This window comes from Buceros rhinoceros, unplaced genomic scaffold, assembly GCF_000710305.1.
Source record: "Buceros rhinoceros silvestris isolate BGI_N320 unplaced genomic scaffold, ASM71030v1 scaffold6288, whole genome shotgun sequence".
NCBI lineage: Eukaryota > Metazoa > Chordata > Aves > Bucerotiformes > Bucerotidae > Buceros > Buceros rhinoceros.
This window is the reverse complement of record NW_010426343.1, coordinates 18,013-40,172: the sequence shown is the minus strand read 5'-3', so window position 1 is coordinate 40,172 and position 22,160 is coordinate 18,013. Positions and strand designations below refer to the sequence as shown.

Sequence of the window (22,160 nt, the reverse complement as noted above, 5' to 3'; positions counted from 1 at the left end):
AGCCTATGGTAATCTTCCTGTTAGAAAATGTGACAGAATCCATCATCTAATCACAGCATGTCCCTGGCTAGTGGGCCCCTCGTTCAGCCATGACATCTCTTTTTTGCTTTCTCTCATCAGAGTGTGGGCATTTACTTTTATTACAGCCTGTGAAGTTGCAGTAAAATGAAATCTCTGTCAAGTGTGATCGAATGTGCAGAGACAGAACTGTCCAAAACTGAAAACATTGATTTTTGTCCTTTAATTCTCTTTTCTGAAAGAAAGGTGTTTCTCCGTGTGATTGGTTATGTGATGGTACAGCAAATGCAGTTCTTGGGTCAATTTTCAAGTGTGTCCGCAAGTACCATCACCGGTAACCATGGTGTCCAGCAAAACAGTATTAGCTGTGACAGAAGGGGCTGTGTGTAGTATTTTACCTCGGTAAACTCGTGAAATGGCATATGCACACTGCAATGTGCTGTCCTGTGCTTGAGTGAATGAATAATCTGTACTCAGGGCATTTCGGAGTCTTGGACTACCAAATACTGACATAATTTATGTAAATTGTAGCACTTAGAGGTGCTTTACATAGGATTTTCCTCTGGAAGGAATGTTTGTTGTCCGTGGTTTCTTTTTAGGTACACAGTAAGGTCAACAGTCACCGTCTTTTATGTACACTTGAAATGTGATTTCTGAGGAATATATAGAACTGTGTAACATGAGTCTGCCCCCAAATTTCTTAAGGAAGTTTTACTTGTGGAATAATAACTGATATATTGTCAAAGATGTCCACAAAGAAATCTTCTTCTCTATATGAGTGAAGGTACATGATTTTCCTAGTTCTCAAGGCGTGATTCAATTGTGTAGGAAATAAAGTAAACTTTGACATGGAAACCGTTTCTTTTAGTAAGTATTGACTGTTCAGCTTTTTAACCTGAAACATCATTAACGAGCAAGCGCTGTGTTCATTCCGGGCACTTTGGATCCAGTCTCTCCTTTCCTGTTATTACTGCTGGTTGGAGGTGATGTGTTGGGACCCCCCAAACCACCTGAAGCCCAGACCTCCAGCACTGTTAGGCAGAGGATGTTAACACCGTGTGAGCTGGCGAGCAAAAGGAGCAGTAAATTTGTAGCTGTTGTGAATATAAATAAGAAAATTATCTCTAACATTTATCATGTCTGCCAGTGACGTTAGTTGAAATTCCGTCATGATGGATTTCAGTGAATTTCTTGATGATAAATGGATCTTAGGAAAGGCGAAAGTCAGGAGAAATTTAGAATCTTGGGCAACAGCTTAGGGGAATTCAAATATTTCTCCCCGTGGAGAGCTGGCAGTGTGAAAGGGGTTGTGAAGGTGTTTGTGGAAAGGAGATGAGTGAGTGTAATGCCGGGTGCTGGTGGCAGGGGTGGCAGGGACCTCTGGGAGGGCGGCTAGGGCTGCCCTGTGCCGGACACAGCCGGTTCCAGCCGGTTCTGGCCGGCTCCGTAACGGACCCACACAGGGCGCAGCGGAGCTGGTGGTGCCTGTGTCAAACGCTCTTTAAGAAACGGCAGAACGCTGCACAGCAGGGAGGAGTGAGGGGAAGAAGGGTGAGAAACAGCCCTGCGAGCACCAGGGCTGGGAGAGGAGGAGCTCCTCGGGACCCCGGCGCAGGGGTTCCCCGCCAGCCCACGGAGGGGACCCGCGGTGGAGCAGGTTCGTCGGGGGGGGTGGCCGGCCAGGAGGGCCCACGGTGGGGCAGGTGCGAAGTGCGCAGAGGAAGGGGTGTCAGAGAGGACCTGTTCTGGAGTGACTGCAGCCTCCGGGTGTTTTGCCGGTGGCAGGAATTGGTGAGCGTTCTCCCTGCCTTCGCTTCCACCCACGGTCGTGTCGTGTTGTCCTCTCCTCATCCCATTGAGGAGGGCGAGTGAGAGAGTGGCCAGGGGGATCTCTGGCAGCTGGCCAAGGTCAACCCTCCCCATCAAGGACTGGAGATGAACCTCCTGTGGAAAACCAGAGGATCTTCTAGACCGGATGGAGGCAAGGTCACGGAAAGTGGTTGCTCATTTTGTGGGTTTGTTTTGGATTTTTAGTTTTTCTGTTTTTCATGCAGGAATATTCTCCTACAGAGAGAAGTAGTTTTTAGTAGTAAAGTAGTTTTAAGTCATTTTTACCCTGGTAGTTTGCATGACCTGTTGATTCAGAGACTTCAGATTTAATCTCTAAATTAATCTGTTTTCCCTTATTTCTGATTTATTTTGTGTATTTAAGTGATCCAGACAGCTTTGGATATTCCAACAAAAATATTTGAGGAATTGTACCTTAAATTTTAGTAATTGAGTTTCAGTTACTTGGATTTGTGAGGTCCTTTATAGTGGGAACTTGGCTTCATCCCCACTGATCCCTGCTAACAGCAAGATACGGGTTTAAGCTTGGCTTATAGTCTCAATAGAAAAAACATACAAACGTGTTGCCGCTGAAAAAATTGAAATGTTATCATTCACCATAAACGCAAAGCTATTTTAATTTTCATTATTCTGATCATACAATGATGCTAATGCGTACAAATAGTATGATAAATTATGTTCCCTCTAAGATTTCTGAAGATACTGAGGATGCTGGGTGCCTGTCCCTGGTTTTTTTCCTCCTTATTGGACATAAACACAGTATCTGTGCAAACAAGGTTGTTTTTGTTATTCTTTCCAGTTTTCCTCAGTATATAGACAGCTGTGTTTTATCTAATGCAGGAGGCGTTAAAAGAAAATAACAAAAGAAGAGAAATGGAGGAGAAGACGAAGAGAGCCAAATTGGCAAAAGAGAAGGCTGAACGAGAGAGACTGGAGCGACAGAAGAAGAAGCAGCAGCTGATTGATATGAACAAAGGTAAGGCATCATTTTTAGTAGAGAGGTGTGTTAAGAGAAGAAGTGAGGAGTAACAAACTGAAGGCTGTTCCTAATCAATGTGAAAAATACTTCCTGTCTGTTTGGAAAGCAGAAAAAAGTTAACTCTTCCAGTGAAAATTCTGTTTTGTTTCAGCCTGCCTGATTGTGTAATTCCGTATCTTCCACTTAGTATGTGTAACGCTCTTTTCAAGGCATTTTGTTGTGAATTATTGGCTCATTTCAGCAGTTAATTGATTTTTTTTTTTTAATATGGATTTACTTCCAAGAAGAAGTATCTGACTTGCTTTGTTGTTAATTTCATTCTGTAAACATCTCTACAATCAAGGTATTGTGGCAATTAACATCTTTCTTTTTGGGCTTGGCGGCTCCATGTTATAATGGATGTTCTCCCAACAGTCCTATTAGGAGCTGGAAAACCTGGCTCAGCTTGGAGCCTAAGCACAGGTTGACATTTCAGCATGATAAAAAGCAATGTGTTGAGCTTGTCAGCTGTGAGGATATTGTATTTTACATGAGAGAAAGGGAGGTAAGAAAGCAGGAGGAATCAGGTGGTCCTGATGTTGATGCTGTGCAGATTTCTGGAAGGACGTAAAACACGAGCTTTATTCTGTACCTCTTTGACTCCAGAAGGCAAACAGAGGTGGTAAAACTGCACACTGGATTGTGAAAGAAATTACTGGAGGCTGCAGTTCATTGTTGATTTTCCCTGACTTTGTGTTAATCTGCTAATCTGACCCAGCTGTAGAATGCTTGTCCTCTTTGCCCAGTTAACTCTTTACCTGCCTAAGACTTAACAGTCTTAACAAGTACATAGTCATGGAAAAAACTGTTTGGGTTTTGGTTATGATAAACTTTATGGAAGGTGGGAGGATGTGTTAACTATTGCGGAAGGGTGATGGTGCAGTAAACCACATAATTATGCCAAACAAACATATCGCTATGCTGGTGATTGATGGACTGGGGGTAAATGCGGAAATAACAGTGCCTTTCAAGGGCATATACACAGCATCTGAAAGGGCAGATTACAGAAGGATGAAAAATACTGGAGAAACTAGGACTAGGACTAGGCCAACAGACCCACTCCAGCATTTATGCCAGTATTTCTGAGGCATCAGTAAATTCCCCATCACTAGTGGAAATCTGACTCGTGCACGGAGAGCCAGCCCTCCAGGAACGTCAGCCAGCCTATCTCCACTTCCTTTTTGGCCGAGATGTTCCTCTAGAACCTTCAGTTACGCTTATATCTGTTACAGATACGTCACCTATTTAAGCACTACTTTGTCAGTCCAGATCATATTTACGGTGATTTCAGCACGTAGTGCCATGTTATCTTTATTGATACACATACACGAGTGTCATAGGTTTGTGCTTTTTTTCTGCTCAGTCATTTTATGGTTTAAATTTGGTAAAGATGGGCAACCTGTATACAAATCTGCGAAAACAAGGAAGAGGACAAAGTGAGAACAAGTTTTATTTACAATGGGAAAAGAATCTTTCTTCTATGATCACTTTATATGTACTATTATTTCTATTTTAACAGATCATAAATTAGATTTGCTATCGCTTGCTAATTGTGATAAATTATTTTTCCCAATACTTCATTCTTTGCATTCTGAGTTTTAAAAATGAATTTATATTAATGTACTCTTATTTGAATACCGTGACAGAAAACAAGTTATTTATGAATAATCTGTTAGAAATTCTTCAGTGTTCGTGTGTATCACTTTGCCACAGAGCCTCAGAGTTTTGCTGTTTGACTGGTTTTAAATGGAGTTACCTAGGGCTGGTTTGGAGGGTTTCTGCAGTGGTACCACAAATCCTATTATTTTTGGCCTTGCCAAAATGATAGTGACACTGTATGGAATATACTGCAGCATAAGTTTTAGTGAACGACTCTATTGCTTTGTATAGATGACAAACTTGAATTTCATACCATATAAAGGTTCTTTTAATAGTTTCAGTTTAACTGTATACAAAATATCACATTTAAATACAGGTGATGCATAAATACATTTTCTGTATTTTATTGAGATGTTTAATGAGACTTTTCTAGTCCCTTCTTTCAGCATTTGCTAATATTTCTTTAATACCTCTCATCTGACAAAAAAAAGTCCTGTGTAATACAGACAGGCACTTTTCTGTGAGTGGGGTAAGAAGTAGTAAAATATCACCCTCCCCTCTAGCTGTGTGTGTGAGAGAGGTTGGTTTCAACTACCACTTAGGTCAGTGTAACATGACATGTTTAATTGGCTATTGGAAGTAGAGAAGCCCATGTGGGTACTACTGTCAGTGACCTGGTCTGTGTTTAACGGCCGTAGCTAACAGTTGGAAGTTACACCTTCTTAGATTGCTCCAGCTCAGTCGGTGCATGTGCCTGTCTGCATGTGGTGCGGATTAGACCATGTTAGCAGCAACATAGATGCCTCGGTATACTGATGGCATTTTGCTTTTCATCATGAAAGAATTTTCCTATCAACAGATACAACTAAACTTTAATTTTGAGTTATATTTGTTCTTTAATGAAACTGCAAATCTGTGAATAACAGTACGTGGCCAAATGCACCAAACCTGCCATTTCAATAACTAACGTTTCTGAACCGGTGACATGACATAGAGTTAGTTTAATGCTTCTAAAATAGTTTGTCCAGTTTTGTAATAAATTGGCCTCTCCATTTTGCGTATTACAACTCTGTTGCCGTGGTAGGAGGCAGGGGAATAGCTCCATCCCCACTGGATTCCACGACATTGATATTCAATTAACTGTTTTTGCCAAGTAACCAATTTTTTTTTCTTTATACACCTACTTCTGTATGCTCATTGCTGCTTATATAAATAGTTTATGGTTGTCTAAGTGAATGTGACACAGAAGACTTCGAGGAATGAGGCAGATGTCCTCTCAAGCTGTCATTTTGACAAGGTGATTTTCACCCAAAGGGTGTTTTAACCTAACTCACTTCCAGTTATTTCTCTAGCTGCATCTTCAAGAATAAAATTTTAGCGCATTGCTACAGCCTTTCAGGTCAGAGCGATAGGGTTCCTGCACTTTCCAACCTTACAGTGTGTATTTCTGTAATAAGTTGGGGGGTGTTTTGCTGTCACCTGCAGCTACAACTTTTTTTGTGGCCGCTGGAGAATCCAGATTAGAATTAATTAGACTTAATTAAATACTACAATTAATTGTTGATGTAAATTAGATGTTTTGGACAGAAAAGGCTGTGTAATGTTTGAGTCAATTGCAATTTTTGTGACTTTTTGTAAAAACAGGGTGATGGGCAAGTCATTATGTAGTGCTCAACTTATGGAACACCTCAAATCTTCTGAGAAATATTTTCAGAATTTAACACCATTTTTCCCTATTTGTGACATGCTCAAGCAGTGTTGAGGAAGATATTAATATACTCGTATGAAAGTGGTTGTTTAAAGACGGAATAAAAATTACATTTAAAAAACGTATCAAAATTGATAGAATTGCTTGAATTTGGCCAAGAGAAATTCTTGAATTGTCGTGGAGTCCTACCATTAATACTTTTCAGAACAAATTTTAAACTGTACATAAGTGTATTTCATATATCATCGATTAAAACTACACCTTAAAACAATTAAAACAGTGAGACCTGTGGTTTAATATTGAAACCGCCATGTTAAAAATTCTTACCATTGATACCCATTTCGCATTACGTAGTCCCTGAACATCTCTCACCGCTCCACGATGCAGTCAAAACCAGAGCAGGGCATTCTGGCGGCTGTTATCCTCTGTTCCCTCCAGACAATACTGCTGCGGATGGTCAGCTCCACCTCCTCAGCTGTAGCTGTAGGGCTTGGGAGCGTTTGGTCCTTCTTGCTGTTGTTTTCACTCTGCGGTTACTTATGCATCCCTTAGCTGTATTTCCTGGACTAGTAAGGTTCTTCTGATTGCCTGTTTTTCTGGTTCACGATGGAGATACAGAAAGACTTTAGTGACTTACCCACACACCTAGAGATCTGAAATTTCATGATCTGAATCATGAGCCATTCTTTTTCTCCTTATGGGACAGGAGTTCTGTAGGAGCAGGGCTTAACGGGCCCTTCTCTTCTCCAGCATTCACTAGTTCTGTGGAAAAAGAACATTCTTTACAGCTGTTTTTCAGCAGCGTTTCCTGTTTTTGAGGGCTGTGGCAGAATGGGTTATGATACACTTTTACGTGGTCTTTCATGACTTCCATCTGACTTAACATCTGCAAAATTCTTACAGCCTTGCTTCCATGTGCATATCTGAACAAGAGGGAGAAAAAGAACTGAAACGGCTTTCTAGGAGCTGAAAAGCGTCTAAGAGCAATTCTGATGCAAATGTTATTTAATCAGAAACAGTTTTGCTCTTCATTATATCTGATTACCATGGCAATTAAAATCACCTTTTAACTACCAGTATTAGGATAAAAGATAGAATGAGCTTCCTCAGTCCCAATTAGTATTGAATTAATTGTTTTGAAGACATATTAACATTCTCCCCTAATGCAGATGAAGATAATGGAAATGAAGTTCTGTGCTAGTGTTGATGGATATTGCTGCTTTCCCTTTTCAAGTACTCTCATGTAAGAATTCACGGGCTGTTTATCCAAACTGGTATGCACTAGTATCAGCAGTAACGCAGTTGCGTTTCCTTGAACTGTTGTTACACTTGCAGTGACTGTTGAGGATACAACTCAAGGTTACTTTTGCTACAGTTCTCTTAATGATTCTGTTCTTTACTGATTGTTACATCTTCCTTCTGTGTCCTTTAGCATAAACAGAAATCCATACCAAGTTTATTACGAGATACATATTATTTTGAATTTATATATTGGCTAGTGATTACATGGGGTACCTAGAGTGATAAAACTTACTTACATTCCACAGATTATTAGTTCATGGTGCTGGATGCCAATGAGGCAAGTGTTACAATTCCTTTGGGAAGTCATTATCTTTCATATTGATGTCGATGGTCTGTTTGAATATGCTGCACTCTTCCTGAAATACAGCATTCACAGGAAAAAAGTAGATGGAGAGTTAGATTATGTTTAAATGTGAGCATCTATAGAACAAGGGTGAGGTTTGATTTTTCTTCAAAGCAATTATGCATGAGTTGCTGAAAATTTTTTGAGTTATCTTTATGCAGGAGTTTGAAGCCATCTTGGGAATGGGGCTGGGGAGGGATGTCAAGATTACTGTAACTATTATTAACATGGGTCAACAGCATCTCATCAGAAATGCAAATAGATACGAGCTTGGAGAGGAAGTTAGAAAGAAGCTGCAATTTAAAATTTAATCTCACCTTCTAAAATTTTGCAATGGAAAACTTCGTGTTTGTTTACAAATAGGGCATATGGTACCTTCCAAGTAACTGATTTAATGAGGTAATTTGTCAGGGGAACAAAAATATTAGACTGTGAAATCTGAGGTTGGGATAATTACAGGTGAAGAAAGGCAAAACAATTGGGTTTTTTTCTCCTAAAAGTAGGTTTCTTGGGGAGTATTTACTGAGCAGTAAGAAGCGGTAACTTTGGATAGTTGTTGATGCAAATTCAACTTTCCTTTTGCTTGGAGAAAGTATTTTTATTTCCAAAAGCAGGTGTTATTAGATTAATGAGGTTACCTGTAATATTGTTTATCTCAATGTAATTGCTATGCAATAATATGTTTGTCTATTTTCTGGAACTTCCAGTGTTAAAAAGCATTTCTGAAATAATTCTAGTACTTGATCAACTAACTTTAGTATAGGATTTGTTTGGGAATCACATGGCAGGGACTATTGCATGTAGAACTATTGTGAAATGGAATTTCATTTGAGTATAATGGTGGGACAGGTTGGTGACTAAAATGCTTTTCTATGCTTTCTAGTATCTAATTTCTAATAGAACTCTTAAGATGCTGCTTTTGCAAGAATAGTTTTCCAAATTTTGTAGGAAAAAGTATTGTGTTGATTGAGCCTCTTCCTACTGTATGCTGTTAAACATCCCCCCATTGTTTAACAGTAGTGTACATAAAGATAACTTCATAAATTAATGATAATTTGCCTATATGTATCATAATAGATCTTCACTAATTATTTTCCATGTAAAGTATTGAATAATGAAAAGTGACAACACTTCCACAAATGCTAGTGCAGTTTTGTACCTCAATACAATCATCGTACTTAAAGGTAATTTAAAAGACGGATGATAAGGCAATGTCTACTTAAAAGGAAAAGTTATGTAAGGCACCAAAGGACATTTATTTTAATGATAAAAGCCTATTTCTTGTCAAATGTAGAGATCTAAAGTTAATTAACTTGAACGTTACAGCGTTGATTTCAGCGGTTCTTTGTTAGCTGTATAATCAGATTTTCAACTTGAAATTGCTGAGTTGAAATGTGTGTGCAATGCACTGCAAGAAGATCTAAAAAATTCTAAAAGTACTGCATTTGGTTTTTCAAATGTGCAGCAGAAACAATGACTCTGCTGCTGTATTGGTATCTAGAATATACATTTTTGTGGAAAGTAGAAATATGGCTGGTTTTTTTAAGACACTGTCAGATGGGCAGTTATCCCAGTAACAGTGTGACTTTGCAGGTCTGGAAATTTAGATTTCAAACCCAGAGAGACATCATTGGCTGTCATATTGCATAAGGTGAGAGCTGTAGTGTAGTAACATGTCTTAAGAGAACAGAATGTTCACCTTGACCACATAAAAGATGATTTTCAGAGAGTCATCAAAAGCTAAAAACTAAAATATCTCTTTAGACATTGAAATACTGTAGTAATGAGAAAACTACCGACTAGAAACTTTGCAGAAAACTCGAAGAACCGATAGTTGGTCTGTACCAGTATAACAAAACAGGTAACTGTATTAATGAGGAAATTTAGATTCAAGGTTGACCTCTAGATGGTAAATGGTTCTGAAACTTCCTGGGGTTTCTGCTACCTTCTGCATTTTTGTAATAATTATTGTTTTGAGTGAAGTTTTCTGTGTTGCAGTAGGGCTTGATTCCAGGTAAATGCTGTGGCATGTCAGGGTAACAGCAGACTTCATGTTGGAAACATCTTGGGTTGCACATTCTAAATTCTGGTAAGTTTTGATGTCTGTGTTATATTCGGGTTCCGTACTTGTCCAGTCCACCTGACATTAGTTAATTGTCATGGAAAACAATGTAGGTTTCCAGGCCACTTTGAAATCTGTGTAGAAAGGATTTAGAAACACAGACAAGTTACAGCTTGACATTTGCCATGGCATTTTTCTATGTACACGTTCTTAGTAGGAAAAGTCCTGAAATAGCATGCTCAACTTTCCAACCCCTATTGAAAAAGCTAATTCACAAAAATGTAGCTTAATAAAGACCCTTTGAAGGCTTCCCCATTCCCCTGCCCCCTCCAAACCAGACCTATTGTCAGGTATCATGCTAAAAAGTACGGTTCTGCAGTTTAGTCTGAACTAATTGCTTCCCTATTTATGAGATTAAATGTGTGATAAAAGGGAATGTATACTGATAGAGCTGTCAGGAGCTGGCCAAGAATTCTTTAAACCATTTGATGAAAGGTAATTGATTCTTTATTATATGGGCATGCAGTTGGTTTTGCATAAAATAAAATGTATATTTAAAAAGTTTTCTTTCTTGCAAACTCTGTAACAAGAAAAGGTCAGAAGTTTTCTTCTAAAAGGTGGAGAAGCTCATATAAAGCAGTTACCATCTGATGAATATTTTGTTATGTGTCACAAAGAGGTTTCTCTGTGACATATTTGACTTTGAAATTGTCATCCCCAAATGAATTTAGCATCAACATTGGTCACTTCTGGCTCTGACACTGAAAGGTGCTATTGTTTTGTAACATCAATTGGCTAAAATTGTTTTAGGACTTGGAATAATTTAAATATCCATTGCATAATGTCACTACAGGATTAAAGAATGACTGTGTCATGGTTTAACTTCAGCCAGCAACTAAGCCCCACACAGCCTCTTGCTCACTCCCCTCTGCCCAATAGGATGGGGGAGAGAATCAGAAGAGCATAAGTGAGAAAACTCGTGGGTTGAGATACAGATGGTTTAATAGGTAAAGCAAAAGCCACCCACACAAGCCAAGCAAACAAGGAATTCATTCACCAGTGCCCCTGGGCAGGCAGGTGTTCGGTCAGCCCCAGGAAAGCCGGGCTCCATCACGCATAACGGTTACTTGGGAAGACGAAAAGCCACAACTCTGCAAGTCTCCCCCTTGCGCCGCCTTCTCCCAGCTTTATATGCTGAGCATGACATCATATGGTTTGGAATATCCCTTTGGTTAGTTGGGGTCAGCTCTCCCAGCTGTGTCCCCCTTCCAACTTCTTGTGCACGCCTAGACTACTCTCACTGGTGGCATGGTGTGAGGAGCAGAAAAGGCCTTCACGCTGTGTAGGCTCTGCTCAGCAATAAAAGAAACATCCCTGTGTTATCAATGCTGTTTTCAGCACAAATCCAAAGCACAGCCCATAGAAATCCAGAATTAACTCTATCCTTGCCATATCCAGCATAGGTAGTGAAAAACAAACGAAAAACAACCCCCAAAAAACCTCAGCAAGACTGTAGGAAATCCCCCTTCCACAAAATGACTTCCCAAGGCTAGTTTCTTCCCTAAAACATGGGAGAAGTTGTTCAACCATAAGCAATTTTCAAAGGAAAAGTATTTTCTAACGCTAAAAGCATTGTTGATTTTGTGCTACCGTATCTATCTGCTAATCATGTAAGTTAAAAGTTGCTGCAGCACAGCCTTCAAACAGCAGTAGAACTTGATTGCAGATGGATTTAGTTGGTCATTTTCCTTTTGTTTTGAGCTGCACAATCTTTTCCTTTCCACACAGAGGCAATGTCTTCCCATATGTTACTAACCAATTCACATTAAAGTCTATTTTTTTTAAGTGAAAAGTCATCCTCACCAAGGGCCTCATTCAGAATGCGGCCCCAGGGGTGATGCTGATGCATTTCAGTTAAATACACCGTCTTCCTCAGCATTTCATACTCGAATTCAGTCTCCTGACTGTTATTTACTCTTTAACTAACAGAGAATGAGTTAGGACAGTATGACTGACACGTGAACCTATACCTCACGCCAGCTTACACAAGGTGGCAAACCCTTGCTTACATAACAGTTAAGCTCATTGTTTATGATAGCCTGATCTCAGGTTTACATAAAGTTAACAGAATGAAAAAATGTGCACTTTTGAAAAGTTTTCCATAACATGCCAGTACAACAAAGCACATTCTTTTAATCATTCTGTTAACTTTATGTATGAAGTACATCTTGACCATTGTGACACTTTCTGTGAATGAAAAAATGTGCACTTTTGAAAAGTTTTCCATAACATGCCAGTACAACAAAGCACATTCTTTTAATCATTCTGTTAACTTTATGTAAACCTGAGATCAGGCTATCATAAACAATGAGCTTAACTGTTATGTAAGCAAGGGTTTGCCACCTTGTGTAAGCTGGCGTGAGGTATAGGTTCACGTGTCAGTCATACTGTCCTAACTCATTCTCTGTTAGTTAAAGAGTAAATAACAGTCAGGAGACTGAATTCGAGTATGAAATGCTGAGGAAGACGGCTTCCTGAAGAGATTTATTATGCATGCAAAATGACTTTAGCAAATGAATAAAATGCAAATTATATGAGGAGAACACAAAACCATACTTTGTAAAAGACACCGAAAACTGAGATTTTTAAGTGAATATGTTGCAATTAAATGTTGGTAGTGATTGAGTAAAAAGTCCTGTTTAAAAGTTTATATAGGACACACATTAGACTTATGGAAGGTTCTTAAAAGTTCAAAGCGAAACAGGGTAGTGCCAGATGTGAATAGAGGTACAATTCTGAAACCATCTGGAGAAGCAGGCAGGTAGACAGCGCATTACCAACGTGGTGTTTGACTGGATTCTGTCAGTAAGGGCCCAAATTTATGAAAATTTACCTGGGAAGTTCCTGTAAACTTTTGTCCAAATGGCTGTGCAGTACCTACACTTTGTATTTACTTGTAATTTTTATTTATTTTTATTGACTTGTAATTACAATTACTATTTTTGTAATAATGAGTACAAGATGTTGTACAGAGTGTATGTGCCTTTACTGGAAAAAGAAGGTGCCCTAGTGAATCTGCTATTACTGTAGAAATCAGTACGAACAAGTAAAAGGGAGGGCAGCAAAGCACTCCAGAAGGAAGAGGGTGTTCCTGGAGCCTTAGCTGCGAACCTGAACTGAAGAAACCAAATGGGTAGAAGGTAGATCGTGTTTTGGATGCCTGGGCTGAGCTCCGTTGTGGCTTCAAGTGAAATCCTAAGTTATTCGAGTAACTTAAAAAGCCAAAGCTACTTTATTGTTTCATTTAATCATCAACAGTGCTACTGCAGTTCTTATATTTAAGAACAGTAGTAGTTATTTGGATTTTTTATGTCCTAATCAAAATAGCCTCCTTTCCAGTGCAAACTGAAAAAGCAATCATCATAAAGGTCCTGAAAAAATCTGTTACAAGCTGCTTATTCCTACCTTTTTTTATAGATGATAATATGCTAAAGGCTAAGGTAAAACTCTGTGCAATACAGGTCACAAAAAAAACCAGAAATTGGTCTCACCAAGTTTCTAGTACTTCCAGTCTAAATCAGAAAGTTATGCTTCTGAATCCCGTCTCTAGTATGTACTGAACACTTTGATCTGGGGAAAACATGGCTGGTTAGAGCACGGAAATATAGCTGACATTTGGAGACAATGTTTAGATAAAACCTTTTCCAAATTTACTTTAGGACTTCACTTAAATCTACTCTTTCTTTGTATTCTGTAATGAGGGGAGGGAAAAAGAAGTTTAAATATTTCCATACTTCTACTGAAAAAAAAAAAGGAAAAGAAAAGAAAAAAAAGAAGTAATATTTTAAAAGGCTTTTTGAAATAGCTCGTAGGAAGAGAGCTTGTCATTAGGGAAATGGTTACTTGTCTTCTTGAAGAAGGTAAGGACCTATTTTTAACACTATTTGGTATGATCATTTAGAGGTGAGAAACTAAAACCTCCCATGAAGCTGAAATTGTCAGAGCCGGCCACTATCACAGAAGCAAGTTCTAGAATACCTACAGAAGCAGATGCAACCCAAGAAGTTAAATGTTCCCAGCTTTAAGTAAAGTCTGTGAAAGAGCTCTGATTTTATGTACGTTTATCATTGACGGTTCAGGTTAGTCCCGAGACAGAGCACTACCACATGTTTTCTAGTGTGATCTTTCAGCAGCTCTCTCCTGATTACCAGGATGAATTTAAAAGCCTCATAAGCTGCAACAGACTAAACACATTTCAGTTAGCAATATGAAATTTTAGCAGAAGTTATCTAAAAAATAAAATAAGACAGTAAAACCTGTTGTCCTGGCACAGCTTTCATCACTCCTCAGGCTAGCAAAGCAGTGATGCTTTATCTGTATGGTTTTTGTCTGCTTCAGTTTTCATTTTAATCATATGAGTTATAAATAGAAAAGAACTTTGTTTTGTACTTAATACTGAGAGGTTGAGATGTTGGGGTCTCTCTTTGATGTTTAGATAAGATGTTTCAGGAAGTGATTAGGTAAGTAATGTTGACAAAAAGGATTCTGAATCTGACTAAGGGGCATATTTCATACAGTGCTACCAGTGATAGCCAAGGGACATATTTTATCTACAACTTCATGTTGAAATGGTTCCTCTGTTTCAGAGGAGCTCTGGTGAAACAGAAAATGGCTACAGAAGCAGGTGAAGAGTTGCATTTGCTCCATGAAAAATAACATAAAGTAAACATTCTTCATCATTCTCAAGTATTTGTTTTCTACCTTTATAAAGTGGTCCTCGTGGTTAAGTAAGCAATGTATAGATTTTGCTAAAAGAAAATTATCCACCTGTACTGAGGAATTTTAGTTCTATGTCTGTGTCAGAGTCAGAAGACAGTGCAAGAGCAGGATGCTTCAAATGATTTTTAAAAATGAGGATACTTTAATCCCCCTGCTGTGTTCCAGGGGTAGGGTAAATCTCAGCTCCCTAAACTTACCTGTGTTGGGTAAAAGAGCTGATGTGCATGATAAGCTCTATCTCTGGACTCTGTTAACTGCTTGAACTGTTTTTACTCAAGTTCCCATACAGGGATACAAGCAACATAAGGCAGACAGAACAGCAAAGCATCTTGATTTATTTATTTTCTGTTGTTTTACATTTCCTGTCTTAAGTACTCGTCAATGAGAGATTTCCATGTGAGGAGGGTGACAATTAAAAAACTTAAATGGACATACAAAGCAGAAGGGAGGCTCAGTCGTGATAACACAACTTGTCCAAAAGCTTGCCTGAAGCTTTGTTCTTCATGTATTGATTATTGCTTTTTAAAACTTGATTTTACGTTTTACAAAGGGAGACTTAAGGATTGTGTAATACTCTTGCAGTCCTTCTGGCACTAGTATTCCATCTGCAAAGGCACATTTACATTAATTTTACCTGCACGTTTGAAAATAAAAACACTTGCGCAAAAGTACAGGTTTAGTTCACGATTGCAGGTACCCAGGAATTGTGTTCTTCAGGCTGCACCTTATGCAGCAGCCTAAACACCAGTAACTGGGGTCTTGCCCACTCATTCTCCGTTTTATCATATACCCTTTTTAAGTCCATGCCATCAATAAGGAGCTGCAGATTGATGCTTTGGGTAGAGTCAGTTGAAAAGATACTGTGAGTTCTGCTCCTGCTGTTGCCTGTGCTGTATCTTATAATTCCTTTCAATATTTTTTGCTTTGTCCTTAAAAATCTCTATTCCCATAGTCTTGTTTGGAAATGCATTCTAGAACATAGGTTTTGATTGCAAAGACACTTCCTCAGGCTCAGCCGAGATGTTTTCCTGTTTGCTGCTGTGCCAAAGCCAGTCCTCTCTTGGGGAAGTTAGCTGCTGGGATGAGTTTTCTCTTTTGGGACTTTGCAGAGTGTAAGCACAGGAGATGGTGGTTGTATCTCTTTTCAGTGGCTGCTTTATGTAGTCTGAACAAATCATGCTGCCTTAGGCATTTTGTGTTAGAATCCACTCCCCTGGTTGTTGTAGAGGCATTTCCAGTTGTGATTTGTCTTCTGTGAATGCCTTAATCAAGCTTGTATACCACTGTAAACAGAGTGTGCTGACTTTTTAACATAGTTATTCAGATTGGTAACTCGTCCATGTTTCTTTGGTCACCTCTTTAGAGTGGAGCTCTTGGTCAATCCCTAATGAATTGCTCCTGGCATGCACTTGAAGTTATACATGCTCCTTTTGTTTCCATTCTTTTCATTTATTTTCTTATTTCAAATCTTATCTGTGTTCCGACCTTACCTTCCAAATTGTTCATATTTCCTATTTGTATGTCATCCATTGTTATGGCAAATCCATTAAGGAGGATTTCAGAAAAATGCAGCTGAGAAGCTCTCATATGTTAAAGCTTTACTAATGACTATCTTTTGCAACTTCCACTAATGAATTAAGCACCCTTTATATGTTGAAGACCAGACAAATGAGAGAACTTCCCTGTCCAAATGAGAGGCAGTATATTGCATTAACAGAAACCATAAACCATAAATTTAGTCTAACATCTTTGTCAGAACTATACTCTCATAACCCTGTGTTCTGATGTCGTCACAACTCGTTTGAAAGGCCTTTCATACAACCAGGTGGTGACTACCATACTTTTTTGTTCCCCAGTTAATGTTTTGGTTTTTCTTACAAACAAATCCTACATTTGCTGTTTTCAAAGAACAATATTAGTATTTTGTTATTTCAAATGGCATATTAATGCCATAGAGATTTGTGAGATTTTCCCATTGGCAGAAGGAACTTTATATTAGCTGATTTGCCATTACTCATCTGCGGTCATTTATCTGTCTGGTCCTGTTCCAAGGGGTAGCACTCTGCATGTGCATTAGCACTGAAGTCAAGAGGTCAGCCAGTTTGACCGTGCTGAGTCTGTTACACACCTCTAGCAATAGTCACTATTCTGTTTATGTCACTGTCTTTCACCCCTCACCCCCAACCTCTTCTACATCCAAATCTTCAGTTGTGATTTAATTTCTTATGGTTTATCAAAGGTCTCCTTTTTTACAATTGTCTAGTTCCAGAGTACTAACGTTTACAATGCCATTTAACATAGAAAATATGACCACAAATACTAAATGCTTATTAAGATCAGCTTATTTAAAGTCTGTTGTTATTTATAAAAGCAAAGTGTATCCAGAGTATTGCCTTTATACACAGCAAATTTGTTTGTAGATGCATGATATGACTATTCCTCAGCATTCGTAAATGGATGGAGCTTATGCCAGTCTTTTTTTGTAGACACTTTAATGTTATGGCTTACTGGAATTCCTTTTTCTTTTTCCCTTCTTCTATTCCTATAACTGGTCAAAAATTATGACAAGGTCAGGTATCCTGATATTAAAATTACCTGATCATCTCAAATGTGAGTTTATTTGTTCATTGTATCATTCTTTCCTCTGCCTGTGTCTCTTGGCTTGCTGGGGGCTGCTCAGCAGTGTAAGAAGCAGTAATACTGTTCTGTGGAAGAAGAAAGTGATCGCTGTCTTCATTATTGTCATTAGAAGCAGTTAAAATCTGTTGGCTATCACTGGGCTAAATAGTGACACCTACAAGAAGATGGGTCTTACTGTACCCTCCAAAAAACACACCCATTTTCAGAACAGACTGTATGTGCTAAACCAAATCTGCAATAGAATTTTAGAATAAAATCCAAATTAACACAAACTGGGCTTTCAGTGAGTGCATCAATTAGTTATTAAGGGTGTTCTTGCCTTTTCAGTTCTGTTTAATACCTGTGGTGAATCTGGCTCCTTGCTAAGGCTAGTCAGAGCCAGTCATAGGATGGAAACAGCTTGCAATTTTTTTTGGTTTGCATCATGTATGTATTTGGTGTCTCTTTACTGTTTGGGACCTACTTGGAAAAGAAAGAATGAGGGAGTTACTTGTTCCAGGTGAAAACCCCATCTTTGTTTACAATGCAAGATACCTAAAAGAGAAATAAAATACTTTATTTCCACTACCAACTTCTGCTGGAAATGTTTCTCAGTTTAGAAACTTCTGGCAGTTTTTGTCTTTGTTTCTGATTTATGTCTTCAAGTTGCTGTAGGTAGTGTAAGGGGAAAAAAAAAGCAAATCAAGGAGATAGCTGCTAATGCATGAAGTACTGCAGCAATAACTGACGGGAAACGCTGACATTTCTGCGCAATTTTATTTATGGATTTTAATGAAGGCTAACTGAAAACGCAGATCTTTGTCCAGTTCCTACTTCATCACCCGACGACTTTAAGATACAGTGCTGAGATCAGACCTAGCATGAGTTTTACCTGGAGGAGGTAAAAATCTCATCACTGTTCTACAGCTTCCTTAATTCACGTGTCTTTTTATATTGTGTATTTTGGTATCCCAAAAATAAGTGTTTTGTAGCAGTTGCGGTAATTAGCAGGTAGAGTAGCACACTCAGCAAAAAAGAGAAAGGTTTCATAAACATTTATGAAGTCTTGAAGGATTTTTGTCTTTTTCAATAAATTCTACCAACTCATATTTTTAATGAAGATCGAATGATACTGTAATTTTTCTACACGTGAAGTATTCTATACATATTAACTAATTTTATGAATTATGGTTGCATTCATTAAATGTTTCAGGCCAACTTGATATGTATTAGTTTGGACAAAGTGTATTCACAGACCTTTGATTTAGAAAATAAATTTAATACAGACTCAACAATAATTCAATCAATAAGCATGTGTAGGATAAGAAGCACAAGGAAAAATAATTATGTTGTATTCTTTAGACAAGATTCTGTCCTTGTATATTTGGCTGTGAATCGAGAAAAGCTAATTTGCTTATTTATTTTGCAGGAGCTTAGTTTTTTAAAGGTTTTAGATTGAATGTAATTAAAACTGGTATTTCGGTCTTCTGCTGGTTGTTACTCTTGTTCTACTCCCTTTCATCTTACAGTGGAGAGAAATTTATATATGTGTTGCATATTACACATAATAGTTTAAATTTTGTTGATGTATAATTTAAATTTATCAAGTAGTTACACTGATGATAATCATGTAGAAATGTGAGCCAGATACTGTTTTAGTGTTGGCGTGCTCTTTTGTCAGGTCTGGATTCAGTCTAATAAATCTAAATGCAATAAAGAACTAGGGCAGAATACCTTTTGCATTAATAAGCTGCTTTTAAACTTGAACATTTGAGAGCTTGAATGTGCATTTAACCTCTTAAACTTCGTGTGAGTCGGAAGTGTTTTACTGTAATGTAAATCTTTTGCATAAAGTAATGTTCTTTCCACTCCATGACGGGGAAATTTATATTAAGTCTGAGAGATGTGAATAGCATGTCCACCTACCTGCTGAGTCTAGTCTATATTTTAGTTTTGGGTTATAACACAGACATGTGAACAGAAAAAGAGACATTCATCAATAGTTTTGTAACAGTGCAGTCCTTCGACCTCTATTTTGCATGCTGTGAATGGTGCTATCAACTGTTATTAACAGAGTGAAGTGCAAGGCAAGTTAAATACTTAAATACATAGAAAAGAAGTAATCCTTCTATCCAGATTTCCATAATGCACCAGAAAGTCCAGCAATTTAAAGGCTGCAAGTTAGCTTGGATATGAAAAAAGCGAGAAAAAGGTTTAGCAGGAGTAGAATTCCGCTTTTAAAAAATGTTGTGCCACCTACATTCAATTGCATGATTCTCCTCTCCTTGTTCTCTCCTTCCCTCACCTTAAGATCATCCGTGCTATACCGCTGCATGCGTACCATGTGGGGTATGCGTTCTCGCATGTTCTATAGATAATTTTTTTCCCCAAGGATTCACACACTGCATTGTGTAGACAGGAGGCAACGTAGAAAATATTTGCAGTACTACATTATTTAGCTTTGTGCTATTCAGTTTCATCAGATTTTCCACGTGCGTTGATTAAATGAAAAAGAGATGACCTGTTTCTGCTTTAGGAAGGTCTTAAAAGGCTTCACCAGGAAAACAGCAGTCATTCACTGGCAGCTGTCTGTCTGCATGCTGAAGGTGTCATCAATAATGCACAAGATAACATCTCTAAGTTGAAAGAACAGCAGGATTGGCATCAATTTTGCTTAACAGAGCATCATACACAAACTAGACAGTGATACCTGAAGCCCTGACAGCATCCATGACATTAAAATGTATACGTCTCTTATTGGAAGCGTTATGTAAACTTGACAACACTTTTACTTTTTTATTTCTGAAGTCTGATTTCAGATGCACTGAGATTAATATGATTTTTCTTCTGTTCTCAGAGGGTGATGAGACAGGAGTGATGGATAGCCTACTTGAGGCCTTGCAGTCGGGAGCAGCATTCAGAGATCGCAGGAAACGAGCACCAAGAGGACAAGGTAAGATGCTTTCTCAAAACTTAGTTATAAACCAAGTGGGCAAAAGTTGTTTTGCGAAGACTTACCAGTAGTTTTCACGAAAAAATGCTGAGCTGCTGCTGCTGTTGGTCATGGAGCTACTGTGAAAAGTCAGCATGCTCTTGGTGGTCACAGAGTTTTCAACTTGCCAGCTCTACCTTCAGATAACTATGAGCTCTGAGATACGAGGAAGGTTCCTCTTGTGTTTGAAATGGCATTTAAAACATTGCTGCGTGAAGTATGTTTGTCTTAATCTTTAAAACCGTAAGTATAATCAGTGTATTGGAGCTGGTGCTCTGAAAAACATTCGCTGCTTACACCCGTAAGAGTTTGGGCGTGTGGTTGTTAGTCTTTTTCAAGCTCTGGTCTTAGATACGTTCTGGTTTGCTTGGATGTTGTAGTGTGTGAGCCATAAAGGTCAAAGCACAGTAAAGTAGCTTCACTTTCTTGAGGGAGACAGTAGTATTGTACTGAACTCAGTCCGGTTTACTGGTTTGGTCTGAGCAATTACAGCTTCCTTCAAAGCTGGTTTTGATAAAACTTGAGAGAAGGCTGAGCTACTGCAGCGTTTGCTCTATTCGCTTCTCTGCTTGTGATGTGCCAGTTGCACACAGTTTGTGAACTGCGTTTCCTTTTCATCAGAGCTCATGGGAGTATACTGTATTTTGCAATTTTTCATTTAAAGCACGTCTTACAGTAAAAAATTACAGTCTTAAAAATTTGCACTTGAAAAATTATAGTTATTTGGCATAAAATCAAAAGCTTATGATGGGTATGTGCTGCTAAAGGTTTGGCAAAATGGAATTGTCTAATTTTATAAATAGCCGTGTTTATCTACCTAATCCTCAATGAGCTGGGGTTAGATTCATGTCAGCTGGTTTGTTTTTTTTTTTTTAGAGGAACAGAAATGTAAAGGCAAATTCTACTACACTTTCGTCTAGCTAGCAAAGATGGTATATGATTATTTTAATTTGCCATATGCCTGATTCTGTAGAAAAAAAGTTACATAATTTCTTCATACTAAGAAATTAATTCTGCAACAGTTACAGTATCATTCTTAATTCAGAGCTTGTTTCTGCTCCCAGATCAGAATTGAAAGAACTCCTCGATCAAAATGTAGTGTTTTTTCCACATCTCTGAGAAATACCAGTGTGAGAGATGGTCTCTCTGTGTTATGGCTTGAAGAGAGATTTGTCACCCAGTGGTGACAAAGAAAAGCTTCCCAGGGACCAGAGGAGATTGTGCAAAATCTGCTGCAGCTGAGAAAGCCAGTGAGATGACTGAACGCAGGTCCAAAACCAGTGACTCCCCTGCAACAATAGGGGATAGAGCTCATTAAAAATCCATTTTATTTCTCTTCTGTTTCATGTAGTCACTTTGACTTCTGTATGTTTGACATTGCATTTGTCAGTTGATATTCTAGTGGGGTCTTGCTTTTAGGTTTAAAGAGTTGATTGACTTTGGGGAACTTACTGTGGTCTAGGTAACCTATTTGCAAGCTCTGGCCAACTGTAAAACTTTTCAGAAATGGACAAGACCACTGTGTAAAGTTTTCAGGGGGTAGCTAAATATTTAGACAAGAGGCAATAAATGTTATTCTTAGTCAAGTTTATGATTTAAGCTGTTTTGTATATTTTCTCATGTGATTTAGAAACATATATGACATCTAGTCAGTAACTTGTCTACAAGCCAGAAGACGCTTAAAAATCTGGCTGTGACATCTCTAAGCAGTGAACTGTGGCATTAGGAAAGCAGGGACCAAGTTTACAAACTTCTGTATCTCCCCTTAAAAAATTGAGTGGACAATGACAGTTTTCTCATTGGTACCATCAATAGACCTGAGTGTTCTGGAAGTTTCATCCAGTTAACTCTGTCTCCTACGGTTCGGCAAAG

General features: G+C 38.4%; 1 protein-coding gene across 1 annotated transcript in view; it reads left to right on the top strand.

Moving 5' to 3' along the window:
* The window catches only part of DIAPH2 (diaphanous-related formin 2), a gene marked incomplete at both ends in the record, with an annotated part of 150,142 nt that extends 129,893 nt beyond the window's left edge, over window positions 1–20,249 (top strand). Inside the window, 2 exons of the mRNA XM_010141468.1 lie at window positions 2,707–2,842; window positions 20,154–20,249. Coding sequence (XP_010139770.1) covers window positions 2,707–2,842; window positions 20,154–20,249 — 232 coding nt within the window. The remainder of the gene's footprint in view (window positions 1–2,706; window positions 2,843–20,153) is intronic.
* Between the last annotated feature and the right edge of the window lie 1,911 nt (window positions 20,250–22,160).